We start from the raw sequence: 13,660 nt of genomic DNA, 5'->3' as shown, positions 1-13,660 counted from the left end.
AAATCAGCTTTCCCTTTGTATTTTATTAAATTTCCTCCAAAATGGAGCGTAATGGAGTGTTCCAGCATATTATAATGCAAAAAAAATTATTTTTAATGCTACAAATGTCATCACGCTAGGTTTTTCATTACATTTATAGAAGATGGCTTCTATACTGCTTGTGTTGGCGAGTGGTCGGGTACGGCCAGGACTGTTTGCCAGCCTTTTACAGAGCACATACAGACCACCACTCACGCTCACATTCACACCTCAGGACAATTTCGAGCACATCACAGTTAAATCTTACATCATTTGAGTGAGTATTGGCTATATTATTAGACTATGAAATGATATCCAATTTTTCAGGGACACCGTGTTTTCTAAAAATCAGAATTTGGCTACAGCTCTTGGATCAGATTGGTGCAAAAAGGAAGCATGCAGTCATGTTGTCTTCTTGCAGGGATTGTCATCCCATTATGACAAACTGCTGCAAAATAGTTATTATAAACCCTAAGCTTACAGTAGTCTTCATATGATGTTATTTCAATAGCCTATACACAACAACACAAGTGCCAATGCGCTGGTCACTTCAGGGAGTAATGTGCTCCATATTCTTTGTATATTGAAGCTTCTTGTCAGCTACATCAAATGTTTAAATGTGAATAAAGAGCACACAAAAGACAACATATTGTAAAATGACTTTTAATCGTCATCTCGTTCTCAAAGTCTTCCCCTTTTGAGATGACTTGTTTGAAAATGCCCGTACCCCGCTGCCCCCCTTTCTTTGGGCTGATATGTCACAATGTCTCTTGGCCTCAGTTGGACAGTACAAACAGAGCAACAAGTCCCCTAAATCTGAACAAGTCCACTTTTAAATACAAATACTAAAAACTTTTTTTTTAAGAGGGCTCCTCGTTCTGACATGAACTACACGTGTACAAAAACATGGTTGGAATCTCAGGAAACACAAACACTGGGCCTATAAACAGTTTTCATCGTACAGCACAGTGGAGTTAATTTCCTTCAGTGGCATGGCACAGAAAAATTTGTTTCATAATTTTTTTTGTTAGCATTGCTTTTGTGCAGGGATTGGGGAAGGAACAGTTTCTCTAAAAAGTCCTTTCTGAAAAACTATGACGATCACACAAATTATATAAGGGGCATTGGGGGTAGGGATTGGTATTTATAAAGTTCTGGTTTATTAGTTTTTAGAATTGCATGGCCCTCTGCAACAAATGCTCTCTTGGGCTCTGTATGACAGGGTGCGACTCCTCATTTAGAACATCTTGGAAAAGGAACAATTCTTTTAAAAAAAAAAAAAAAAAAAAAAAAAAAAAAAAAAATCTGAAAAGCATCTTTATTGCAAGAAAACAAAATTTTACCCACTAGCAAAGCTGTTATTTCTCTTCCTTGGCACTCTTGAGCAATTAAATCAGAGGTGGGGAACCTTTTTCCCCATTTCAGTCTTTCATTATTTCTATTTAATCATCTTTAATGCACTGTAATGTTTGTAGGTGCACCTAATTTGACCACCTGTAAACTTTTGCATGTCCCACTGTTCAATGTTGGGACTACTTTTTTGCAGTCCTCAAACAAGGACTGCAAAATTCAGAACAGGTATTTCGTCTATGAAGATTTCTAAGGACGTCCACTTTTATGCATTTCTGTGACTCTCTCGTAACCTGCTGTCACGATGACACGGCAAGCTCAGTGGCCACTTCCTGTTTGAAGCCTCATAATAGTGAGGTACTGTTGATCAAATTAATCAGGTGTCATCTTCGTCTGAGATGTCTATTGTGAACAGCATGAAGGAGAGGAATGTTTAAATACTAATTCTAATTGAATCCAGGAATTGTTTTGGACCATTCGTGGATCAGAATTTTGCCATTTAGCTTCTTACAGAACAGCAAGGTTGAAACAAGTATTAAAGCACTGAGCAGTTGGACTTTACAGTTTAGATGAATTTCAATTAAGCCCACTTGCAACAATTACAGCGCATTTTTAGTACATCCTGAAATTCCAGACAAAAGCCCAATATCCCTCACATTCAGTGAGCATGGTGAGCTGGATCAAGTGCTCTTGTAGGTTCCCACACCCCTGCTCAAACAAGTAGTACCAAGTAGCAAATGTTTGTAATCCTTCAGAAATCTTGCCGGGAGAGAGGAAGAAGATGCCGCTACTTCAAAATGGCGTGTTGTGCTTTTTAAGTACACATGAGGAGAGTCGCCCTGGAGCCAAAAATATGAAGTGGAGTGAAGGGTATATGGAATCAACTAAAGAAAAATAATGGTGCATTTAATTTAGATCAACAAATGCCAAGGAACACAAACATATGTACAAGCTCAAAAAAAAAAAAAAAAAAACACTTCTCTTGATGCTTCTACCCCCACGTCCATACTTAAGTCTTCACCCTTCCCCAAAATCCAAAATAAAACATTTACGCTTTCAAAAAATATAGGTGATTCCAACATGGTTTTGTCATGGCCTTTGCTCTCTCTCTTTCTCTTCTCCAGTTGTTGTTCTTCTCTCTTTAGTCAGGGTGTTGGGCGTTGCTGTTCTGTCCCGCTGGCCTGTGTCCTGACCCAAAGCCCCCCTCCCCGGACGTGCGTCCCCACCCCTCGAGGCGTGGCATTGAGTCCAAAAGGGTGAGTGGAAGGAATGGCGGCTGAGGTCACAGCTCGTCGCGGTCCCGTCTGAGGATGGTGTAGCGAGTCTCGCTGGGCGCCAGCTTTTGGAAGGAGCTCTGTGGGGGGCTGCTGGCCGCGTCTCCCCTGATCTCCTCCTGACAACAAACACAAACGCCAAGCAATTGAAAAAATAAATTCATCAAGGGTGACGTGAGCATCTTTTGCTAAGAGGAGTGTCACATGGCTAAAACAATCTCTGCATTTTATGAGCTCTGTTCGAAGTACAGTGGTACCTTAATATTCGCTCTGTAAGTCGTAACTCAAAACACAAATCATCTTTCACCATTGAAATGAATGGAAATGCCATTAATCATTTCCTGCCTCCCAAAAAATATATATTTGTAACGTATTTTTTAAAAAGAGAAATATAGCATTCTATAATTTATACTTTTAAAAAGATGACAATCAAAAACGTAAAGAATTAAACACTTTCTGCCACAATTTTTGCTTCAATTCAATGGACTTTGTGCTGTTCCTTCTGGTGTGCGCGCCTTGACCACCTGGGGGCAGTATAATACAGACATGGACGTACATGGAAGCAGTCACAGCTCCATTCATATTTGCCGTTCTTCATAGAGGATAAAGAAGATATTCCTGTGAGTGTTGTTATATTATCTGATTACATTTAATGCTCCACTGTTTGTTCAAATAGGACTTAAAGGGTTTCATATATACAGTCATGGAAAAAAATACTAGACCACCTTATTTTGTTCAATTTCTCGTTCATTTCAATTCCTGGTACCAACAAACATGGAATGCCAAAAAGTAATGTTTTTGGCAGTACAATGCCGTAGCTACTGATGTCAGAACTTGTGATTTTGGTTATTATCAAGAAAACCATGAAAAAAAGTCACTGAGGACGTCAACTTTAAAGCCTTTTCTTCACTAAACATAACCACTTGGAGTAATTAGAAGAATGCATTTCTACACGGAGTGGTGTGTGAGTCTGCAGTAACATTAGTCCGTGGGGGAAAATGATCACTGCGAAGCTTCCTGGCAGAGATTTTGTAATTCGATAAATGGTTTCAAAGAAATTCTAAACTGAGTGATATTAGCAATGGGAACTTTTTTTAACACTGCTCTTGTATTGGATCTCATGAGATTGTGTTTGGTGATTGCGAGGTAATCAAGACCTAAACGTTGCGTGCATCTTTATGCGTGCGCGCGCCCAGACCTGTCCGGGTGTGCTGTCTGTGGGGTCGGGACCGTGGTGGAACTCTCGGTGTAGTTTTCCGGAGTGAAGATCCAACACGAACTGTTTCAGCTGGCCGGGAATACTGGAACGATTCAGCACACAGAACACACGGTGAACCCACGGGACATTCCAACACGCCACATTCCACAGATCCAGTTCAACCCATTGTAAACGACAACAAGGGACACTGGTGACATGACGCCGCATTAATCCATAAAGCATCTTATTAATGACAGGTCATGAGCGGCTTGCGTGTTACAAGGGCGGCGGCCGGTCCCCCGGTGGAGCTTGTGTGTGTCTAGCATTAGTGCATACATACAACATATGCTGCGCTAATGCAATTTCAAGCTGTGTGCCACACGCGGCGCTGATGTGATGCAATTAGGCCGAGCGAGGCCGGTCAGTCCTCGGGGCTTGTGTCTATGTGATCGGGCTCTGATTGGGGAGGAGAGGAGGTGGGGGGAGCAGAATAAATAAGAGCACATTTGATTAGAATGGATTAGTTAGCACTTATTGCCTGCGCCAAATCATGTCACATTAGCGCCGCTGTCCTGGCCCATTCATAAAGGACACGTTTTTGAAGGACCTGACATTTTTTGGCTGGTGTGCAATTGCAGATAACGTGCGTGTGCGTGTGCACGCGCGTGTAATAAAAGCTGCTTTATTTAGGCAGATGAGAACAATGGTGGCCCCGTGACATCATTAAGCATGGAGACGAGGCACAAGTCAGATTTGTGGTCAGCTTTCATTAAATTTGCTTGATCGGTTTGACATGATGTGATTACTGCAATAATACTGGTGCAGACGTACCAGTTGATGCCAATTAAACAACAAAATAAAGAATGTTGTTTTATTTCAACTTTTTTGTAGGACACACACAAGCCAAAATATTAGGGACATTTGAGAGTGAAATTAAAAAAAAAAAAAAAAAAAAACATGCTGGCTAGTAAAGGGGATTCATTTTACAATGTTGATTACTGAGGTTGTAGTTAACAGTAGTGTAGAGTACAATCCAACTACATCATACTGATGGAATAATTTTGCCCTTCTTTACTCAAGAAAATTTACTAAAGTTAATAAAGTAATAATAATAATAATAACACTTAAATGAATCTAAACTACAGGCACAATAGTAGTAATAATAGTATCAATACCTCTGTGCTAGTCAAAACTGAAGCATTTTTAATTTATGAGATTGTAAGTGTAGCTAATGTTGTGGCTTTTAAGTGTAAATTACCTCCACCAAAGAGGTTAGTTTTCATTTTCAAAATAAAGAAACAAGTTTTCATCAACCATGTATTTGCGTGTATGTTGGCAGGATTTATGCAAAAACGTAATTGTAACAAAAAATTGTAGAGGGGTGGGGCATGGGCCATGGAGGACCCCATTAGATTTTGGTGCAGATCCATATAAAGGTACCGATCCCAGATGTTGTTTACGCCGTTAAAAGATTTGTAACATTTTCATCTTCCTCGGTGAATAATGACAATAACTAGAGAAATAAAACAATCGGTATCATTGTAGGTGTACAGTTTTACGGTGATCTAAATTAGGATCATTTCTGCCTTGGCAGAGGTCAACTGTGAGAAGGAAACAAAGACGGCAGTACTTACTTGAGGTCTTTATAATCCGGGAACACATACATGTGCCTGAATGAGTCTATGGCGATAACGGGACAGTCGGCGGGAGTCTTCTGGATATGCAGCAAAGGATGGCGGAACTTGTCGCAGTCCGCGTGCAGGAAGTTGATCGATCCTGAGAGAGACAGAACAGTTTCACACAAAAGCTATTTCTTGCTTTCCTGCTGTACAGTCGATGCACAGCTCGGTTTGCGACAGCAGCTTTTCTAAAATAGAAACTGTGAAAACCACGACGTACTGAAAGCGGGTCTCACACTAAGACACATTGACAATGGAGAACAATCGTTTCCTGTATTTACTTCAAATTTTATCCAATAGGAGACTGAAGGAAGAAAGAACGGACAGTTGCAGCAAAGTGAAGACTGTGGAGTATATTAATGCAAAATTCAGAGCTAAGGCAGACAGTGTGTGTGTGTGTGTGTGCACCGTAACAAAGTAGAAACTGTGGCGTATAATACTACCGTGTTCAGAGCTGTGGCAGTAACAATGGGGCACATCTTTCCGTAAAAAGGACACACAAGGGGGTCGATCATTTTTATAATCGATAAACCTGACGATTCTTTTTTCAATTAATCAGATTTTTTTTAAAAAAAATTTCCCCATCCCACTATTCAAAATTATGACATTTGAAGTTGACGGTGCTGAAAATGAAGACATGAATTGCTTATGATACAGTTACTGGTTTGGTCTATGACGCGTGAGGGGGAAATAGGCAAAAATGTTGCTAATTGTTTTCCAAAGTAAAAGCAGATGTTTGCAAATGTCTTATTCTGATTAAACACAAAAAATAATCAGTCTGCTTTCATGGTGGACGACAGTAATCTGAGAGTATATACAGTTGAGAGGCTGAAATTCCAAGGATTTGGACAATTTTAAGTTAAACAAGGTCTCTATAAACGTTTAATCGATTATCAAAATAGTTGTCGATTCTTTTGCTACTCGATTAGTTGTCGATTCATCGATTATAATTTTCCCCACCTCTACATCACACGCTACAACTCACAAAACAAACTCACCTTTCTCGCTGATGAGCTGCCGACCTACTTCGAGCTGGAACTTCTCTAAGCTCTCGTTATCTTCCTTGAGATGGAAGAGGATGAGGAAAGGGATGCCCTCTTCCGTGAGCTCCTGGAAAACAGACGTAGATTGTACTGATGGCAACACTGTCCATCAGAAGAGCTCAGTGATGACGACGACTGGAGGGGGGGGGGAGACAAACCTCTCCGTTTTCAAAGGTGATCTCCCTGACCAGAGGCACGCACTTGTCCTGAGCCCAAACGTAGGTCAGGTCAAAGTTGGTGAGGGAGCCGAGGTAGACCATGTCGGGGACGCTCTCCCCCACCGGCTTGTAGATGACGTTGTCCCCGATGAAGCGCTTAGACTCGGACACGGGCCTGGAGGGCGGGAACATCCAGATGATTTTCACGTCACATTGTGTGAAGGCCTCACTGGAGCGGCTGTGGGAGGGGTAAAAAAAAAAAAAAAAAAACTCACCCGAAAGAAGCCATAAAGGTGCAGTCATCTCTGAGAATGTTGGAAACTTTTTCAAAGATGCGGTAATTGTCAGAGTCCTTCTTCTCAAAGTAACCAATGATGTTCCTTTTGCTCCTCTGTAGAAACAGAAAAAAATTATTGGTTAAGCGCGTAATAAAAATATTTTAAAGACGATAGCAGCAAGTATTCCTCTCATACCTCTGGCTATGTAATAGCATATCAGCTGCTAGCATGCATTTTATCAATTCTCATTTAAAAAAGTACCAGACTGCGGAGGATGATGTACAATCCTCATCAATCTGAGGTAGCATCTTTTCTACTCAGCTTGTTAGCATACAGACTGCTGGCATGTAAGGATTTTATCAATTCTTGTTTGAAATAGTACGCGACTACAGGGCATGATGTAAAAATCCTTATTGATGTGCCTTATCGCTTGTATTCAGGTTGCCACCTTTCTACAGGTTTGCATACAAACTGCTAGCATGTAAGCATTTTGTCAATTTTCATTTGAAATAGCACACGACTATAGGGCATCATGTAAAAATCCGTACTGATGTGCCCTGAAGATTTTTGTACTAAGGTTGCCTTCTTGCTATATGTTAGCATACAAACTGCTAGCACGTTAGCCTTTTATCAATTTTCATTTTAATTGTACCCGACCACAGGTCAAGCTGTAAAATTTTTAGCAATATGATCCATCACTGCTTGTACTCCAGTTGCTGTCTTGCTATCGGTGGGCATACCGACTGCTAGCATGTTAGCATTCTACTTACTTCAGTAAGCTTTAGCAATATACAGTAGCACAAGCCCATGGAGGTGCGTTCTGGAATTAACACTATGGGCATTACTATTTCTATTTTGTTGAGTAAAAGTAAACTTCAAACAGAGGTACAATACAATTCTCAACAAATCTGTCACAAATTCCTGGTTAGCAACAGGTAGCAGGCCCATTTCAAATTTCTGTGGGAATTTTTATTTATACCAGGCTTAGCCAGTAATAAAGATTCTTAATAAACGTTTGTTGTTGCCTCACATCCACAGTGTTTAGCTCCTCCATGGAGTGGATCTCTTTCACAGGGTCAACCTGCTGCTGGCGGATGAAGTCAGCGATGGCCGCCACCGACCTCTGACCCCTGTACTCCCGCTTCATCATCATGCCATTGCGGAACAGCTTCAGCGTGGGGTACTTGCTGATGCGGTAGCGCTGGGCTATCTCGGCTGCACGGGGACAGAAGGCGAAGTTAAAGAGGAAGGAAATCTATTGATGAAGAGGAGTAAAGCGCACGCACACACATGGGGGGGGGGGGGGGGGGGGGTTGGATAGTGGTCGCAAAGGAGCGGCGGCGACAGTGCCGATGAAAAGGCTGAAAACACAACCTTCAGACAGCTCTGAGCTCTGATCTCCCACATGAAAGTTGCCCCCCCCCCCACCAGGGGTAAATATTCGCTGTGCAGACACCCCCTCCCTGTTTGTTGTGTGTGCGCGCCAGTGTATGTGTGTGGCAGGTGTCAATCTCTCCGCAGGGCGTCTCTAAGCCTGCAGGCTTCACAGGAAGAAGCAGTTTTGTCATTAGTCTTCAAACAGTTTGCAGGTCATCAATAATTCTCTTTAATTTGCTTTATCTCAAAAGGCTGCGGGCAGGCGGTTTGTGTCTACGTTTTGCGCTGCGCTTTGGTGTGGCGGCCATCTTTGCGTACCTATGTCCATCAAATACAGTTTGTGTGTGTGGGTGGGGGCTCTATCCATTTTGCGCATGTAACATGAAAGGTGCTGAACTGCTTAGAGCATTTAATCAACAACTTGCACACAGCTGAAAAAATATACATGAAAGGATATCAATATTAGTATTTTGTAATTGAACTTTTACCCATTGGCTTCATTAGATTGCAAACATTAGATGCGCCAATACAAGCATTCCAATTCAAAATTCGGCCTTTACAAAGTAAGAATACTCAGACAGTGCCAAGCATTTGTATTGCATTTTAAAGATGTCATTTTAGTGGCAACAAATTCTTGTTTGAGACGATACCTCACTGATTTAGGTCTCCAAAGTAGTAAAGCCCACATTACATACTTTGACAAAAATATGCAGACACACTTCTTGAGCAATCAATTAATCAATTAACCAATCAAAAGTTGGACTAGACACCTTATTTCACCTGATTCATTCAAGTCATTTTGTACAACAATATATTGATTAGGGCTGCAGCGATTGAGTATTTGTAGAATCGAGTGTTCTCGCGATTATCCCATCGATTAATCAAGTAATTCGATAAAAATTTATTTTTCGTTATTAAACAACTTGTGCAGGTGAGATGCAGGTATTATTTTTAGCCACTAAGGGCAGCCATCCTCACCGTCTACTGTTGTATCTGTGACTGAGTGTGCATGGCTCAATAAGATGGTACCTGGCCTGGTGAGTGACGTGGATGTCAGTGAATGAGAGTGCAGAATTTGGCTGGCTGTTAACGTGCTGGGTGCGAGTTGTGGACATTGGCAGCTAGTGCAGAAATGTCCTTATTATTGTACTTCTTATTGTTCTCTTACGGTTTGTTCAATAAGGCGATTGAAAGTGCCCCAGCAGTTGCGTCTATCCTTGCCCACTTGCAAGTACATTACAATATGTTCGAACTAGTGATGATAGGCTGCATTAGTTTAGCTAACATCCATAAAATCCTCGGTTATTGCTGATGGTAGACGTGCTCTTGTGGTACATATTGGACTTCAGCTTCCTTGTTAAGTGTCAAATGATCCCAAACTTTGGACGCTGATGTGTATTTTGTTTGACATATGACTATTATGATGGTTAGTTAGCGATTTGTTTCTTTTAATCAACCAAGTGCTCATGGCTTGTCTTTATGGTCAACAAGAAGAAGAGTTGCCTGTTTTTACAAAGAATGGGTAGGGGAAAAAAGGGTGGAGCTGTAAATACTTACAGTGCTGGTCACAGTCGACACGTGCAAACACCACCTGCGTGGTCTCAGGGAACTCCTCCCGCACGATGTTAGACGCCTCCTCAAAGATGGGATGGAGCATCTGACTAAATCTGCACCTGAAGGATATGGGGGGGACTCACTTTGAATTTTTCATTTATACTACCTCTGAAATCAACAAATTTCCAACAATGTCTGACTGTGGTCGTATAAAAACCAATATCATCTTTCCACTGGATGAAAATCTAAATACAGCGGACCAGCCAAATCTTTTTTGCCTAAAACAGTGATCGTCAAAGCGTGGTACGACCACATCCAGTGGTACACGGGCTGCGTCAAGTGGTACACAAAAAAATTACTCCCTCAGTTCGCTAGTTCCTGTTCATTCGGAAAAATGCTTGAGCTTTCGGTTGCCGCCATCTTGCCTCTGTGTGAAAGAGGCTGCTGTACAACCTCAGTTGTCATCATGCAGGGTGGATAACGTGGTGGATTGTTAAGAATGTTGACATAATAACAGAGTTGTACACGGCAGACAAACAAGTCACTTACCAGTCAGCGTAAAAGTTTACTAAGGAAACGCCAGCATTATCTGAAAACAAGCACACACATTAATGAACAGTTAGATGTGTCAATTCAGCGACAGGGTTATTTAAGAGTTCACTGTTCTATGATGTCTTACTTAGGACGTCATCAATGTTGGCTGAGTCCAGACTGGTGATTTCTGCTTGTCCAGGAGTAGAAAGGCCCATCACCTATGGAGAAAGATCAAGATCAGAAAAAAAAAAAAAAAACAAAAAACACAATGACAGGGTAATCTAAGAGTTTTGATTTTAAAAGGGGGGGGGGGACATGCACTCTGAATGGTCTGAGCTCCAGTTTCTTACTGAGCAGAATAAGTGTGCGTGTTAAAGTAGCCGTTGTTAGGTTTATAAATACAGCAACATATGCTAATTTCCGTTAGCTCGTCTGTGGCGCATCGCATCATTTGTAAGCATTTAGCGAGCAGACTTTTGATGGACAAAAACATAGGATTTGTTTGAACACTTTGGTTTAATAATGCAATGTGTAATTCTCTTGTTTTATGTGGCAGTTTTACAGTAAACTTCAACTGGGAGTGACAAACAGCTTGAAGCAAGGACACTTTGACTCTTATTTGGAAAACTGTGCAAACGACTGAGTACAGGTGGTAAGGAATACTTTTAAAAGTGTTTTTATATAATTTAAATGTATGTAAAATGTGTGGTATGGATAACACTTTTTTTTTTTTTATGGCCTCTCTTGCACAGGTTTTCAACCTAGTGCGGGTGGTTCTGGAATATATCCTGTGCTAGAAATGGCTGGTACACTGTATTGCGCTTTTCTACCTTCAAAATACCCAAGCATTTTAGGACTGTCTCCTCATTCATCTGACAACACATCAGGTGCAACTGGGGAGTTCAATATCTTGCTATAGGACACTTTGACATGGTTTCAGGGTCTCAGGTTCGTACCCTCAAGGTTGGGAGACGACCACTCGACCACCTGAGTCACTCCGCAACATTATTATGCCCAGTCTTACTGCCTTGCCTTTAAAGAATTAAACACTCTGAAACAACATTTCAACTGGTGCAGAGAATTGATGGACGGGTGAATGGATGGATAGTTTAATGAGTGGTGCCTTTGGAACATGTATGTTTATACATACAAAATTCCTTTACAAAAGGGGCCGAGACCCAAACCACAATATCAGAGCAATTGCCACATAATTCATCATAGTGGAACCAAACATGTCAAGTGTGAACACTCCCAAAAACAAATAATTGTTAACAACTAATCCTTTAAGTATATTCATCTACAAGTGGATCCTTGCTATCATCATCTCCCCAAGTACTAACAGTGCTTCGTTTATTGTTTGTCGACTTATGACTCAACAAGGATAGTTTACTGCTGATCCCGGATGTTACAGACGTAATACAGACCCAGGTCATGAACGCTTCAGTTCACTAACAATTTGGTTTATGTACAAAATCTTTGAGGAAATATTCCCTAGGGTTAGGGTTATTCGCTATTTTCAGTTTAGAAACAATCTTAGCATGGAAACAGGGATCAGTTGTGCTTTTTCTCAAAGCAGCATAATCATAATTGACTCTGTTCATCACACATTGCAGGTATCGTTTTTTTTTTGTGCCCTGTATTACCTCTCAGTATAGCACCAATGAAAGTAAAAACTGCAAGTGACAGGGTTATTAGGAGGCCTTAATGTATAACTGTTGAAAAAAAGGAACTGGTAGCTAAAGATGAGAATGTTTGTGTTGGTTTGGCAAAATCCCTGAGAAAGAGGAGGCTCAAGAAGGTGGCCGTGAAAGTGTGTTGACCGTAGCCAAATACTTTGTGGTCTACTGTTTCCCTGTAAATCGTTTTCCCTTTCTTGCATTTTAAAATGCCGTCTGTGCACGACTACACATTATGTTCACCGTGGATACCGCTAGCTATATTGTACTGTATTTGCGTTTAACTACACACCAATAAAAACAAGGTGAACATAACTTCGTTCTGGGGCACGGATTGGCTGCACTTCTATTCATTTCAATGTGAACAATTACCTCAACTTGTGAACGTTAACAGAGTCAAAGAACTAATTACATTTGTGAACCGAGGTTCCACTATATAGTGTTTATTCCTTATATTTAGGGATTAATAAATAATAATATTGAGACGACTTCTCAAAGACAATAGGAACACATTTCTATAGGAACTATTTCAGCCAACAAAACTGGTTAACTTAAGAATGGAAATACAAGAGTAAAAAAAAAAAGTAAATTTGCTATTGTCTTCTATTTAAGCTTTTCTTTGTGATAAATTCAATTCTATAAAAGCTGTTGACCAGATTTGGACATAATTATGCATATGCAACAAGGCACTTTTACTCTGGGAGGACGATTTTTCAATGTTTAGTGTTATCCAAAAAATAAAACAATGAATACATTCACACACGTGAATCATTGTGCTTGGTTTAATATATATTTATATATATATATATATATAAACTTGAAAATCTGAGTGTTCTCAGGTTAGGCCTAAAGTAACACAACAGCAGCGCTGCTAATTTCCGTGTTGTTAACCAATGAGATTGAGCCACAACAGAGGAATTCACCAACCGGTGACCATCACCTACAGACGCGAAGGAATCAACCGATAACGTTAAAACAAGCGCACTGTAAAAAGTTGACGTCTGTCGAGCATTGCGCAGGCACCCATGTGTTTAACATAATATACTCCGACGTAACGAATACAATATATATTAACACCGATAAGGTGTGTGAGATTTGGATACACCGCATAAGCAACAATGATTAAGACCCCAACATGGTTTTAATGAAATTTTGGACATGCTGTGAATAACTGGTTTGGCACATTAGTCACAGCCCAAACAAATACAAAAAAAAGCCACGTCTAATGACAGGAGATGTTGCTCGGTCAGCTAGCGGCTAGGTTGGCTAGCAGCCCCCAGCTAACGTTAGCTGTAATCACCGAGTGTCAATCCGCTTACCAGCAGTATGACGCAAATGATGCGGTCGCAGAGAAAGGGTAACAATGCTGACAGTTTCATCGTAGACTAGAATGTGTGAAGGTGGAGGTGACGGTGCTGTTGGGTCGTCCCTGTGAGCCTTGACGCCGCTCGACTTGCCGCAGCAGGAAAACAGCGGCGAACCGATCTCGTGGTGACCACGGAAACGAGGGCGAAACGTCCG

General features: G+C 41.0%; 3 protein-coding genes and 1 long non-coding RNA gene across 8 annotated transcripts in view; 3 read left to right on the top strand and 1 right to left on the bottom strand.

The window, feature by feature from the left end:
* Positions 1-3,107, top strand: part of stx17 (syntaxin 17) — a 21,569-nt gene extending 18,462 nt beyond the window's left edge. Inside the window, exon 8 of the transcript XR_009788800.1 lies at positions 2,514-3,107. The gene's annotated coding sequence lies outside the window, so the exon portion shown is untranslated. The remainder of the gene's footprint in view (positions 1-2,513) is intronic.
* Positions 666-13,653, bottom strand: erp44 (endoplasmic reticulum protein 44). Its single transcript, XM_061775377.1, has 11 exons — positions 13,459-13,653; positions 10,609-10,681; positions 10,479-10,518; positions 9,933-10,048; positions 8,029-8,213; positions 6,996-7,111; positions 6,721-6,895; positions 6,518-6,629; positions 5,475-5,616; positions 3,841-3,943; positions 666-2,761 (listed from the first exon to the last, which is right to left on the bottom strand). The coding sequence occupies exons 1-11, from the start codon at positions 13,516-13,518 to the stop codon at positions 2,651-2,653; spliced, it is 1,233 nt and encodes a 410-aa protein (XP_061631361.1). The 5' UTR covers positions 13,519-13,653; the 3' UTR covers positions 666-2,650.
* Positions 10,784-11,525, top strand: LOC133479761 (uncharacterized). The gene is made up of 2 exons (XR_009789062.1): positions 10,784-11,115; positions 11,216-11,525. It is a non-coding gene; the product is annotated as an uncharacterized LOC133479761 (long non-coding RNA).
* The window catches only part of invs (inversin), a 35,607-nt gene continuing 35,588 nt past the window's right edge, over positions 13,642-13,660 (top strand). For all 5 annotated transcript variants that reach the window (XM_061775370.1, XM_061775366.1, XM_061775368.1 and 2 more), the window contains exon 1: positions 13,642-13,660. The gene's annotated coding sequence lies outside the window, so the exon portion shown is untranslated.

This window comes from Phyllopteryx taeniolatus, chromosome 6 (genome assembly GCF_024500385.1).
Source record: "Phyllopteryx taeniolatus isolate TA_2022b chromosome 6, UOR_Ptae_1.2, whole genome shotgun sequence".
NCBI lineage: Eukaryota > Metazoa > Chordata > Actinopteri > Syngnathiformes > Syngnathidae > Phyllopteryx > Phyllopteryx taeniolatus.
The sequence above is the reverse complement of the archived record's forward strand: the minus strand, read 5'-3'. Positions and strand labels throughout refer to the sequence as shown.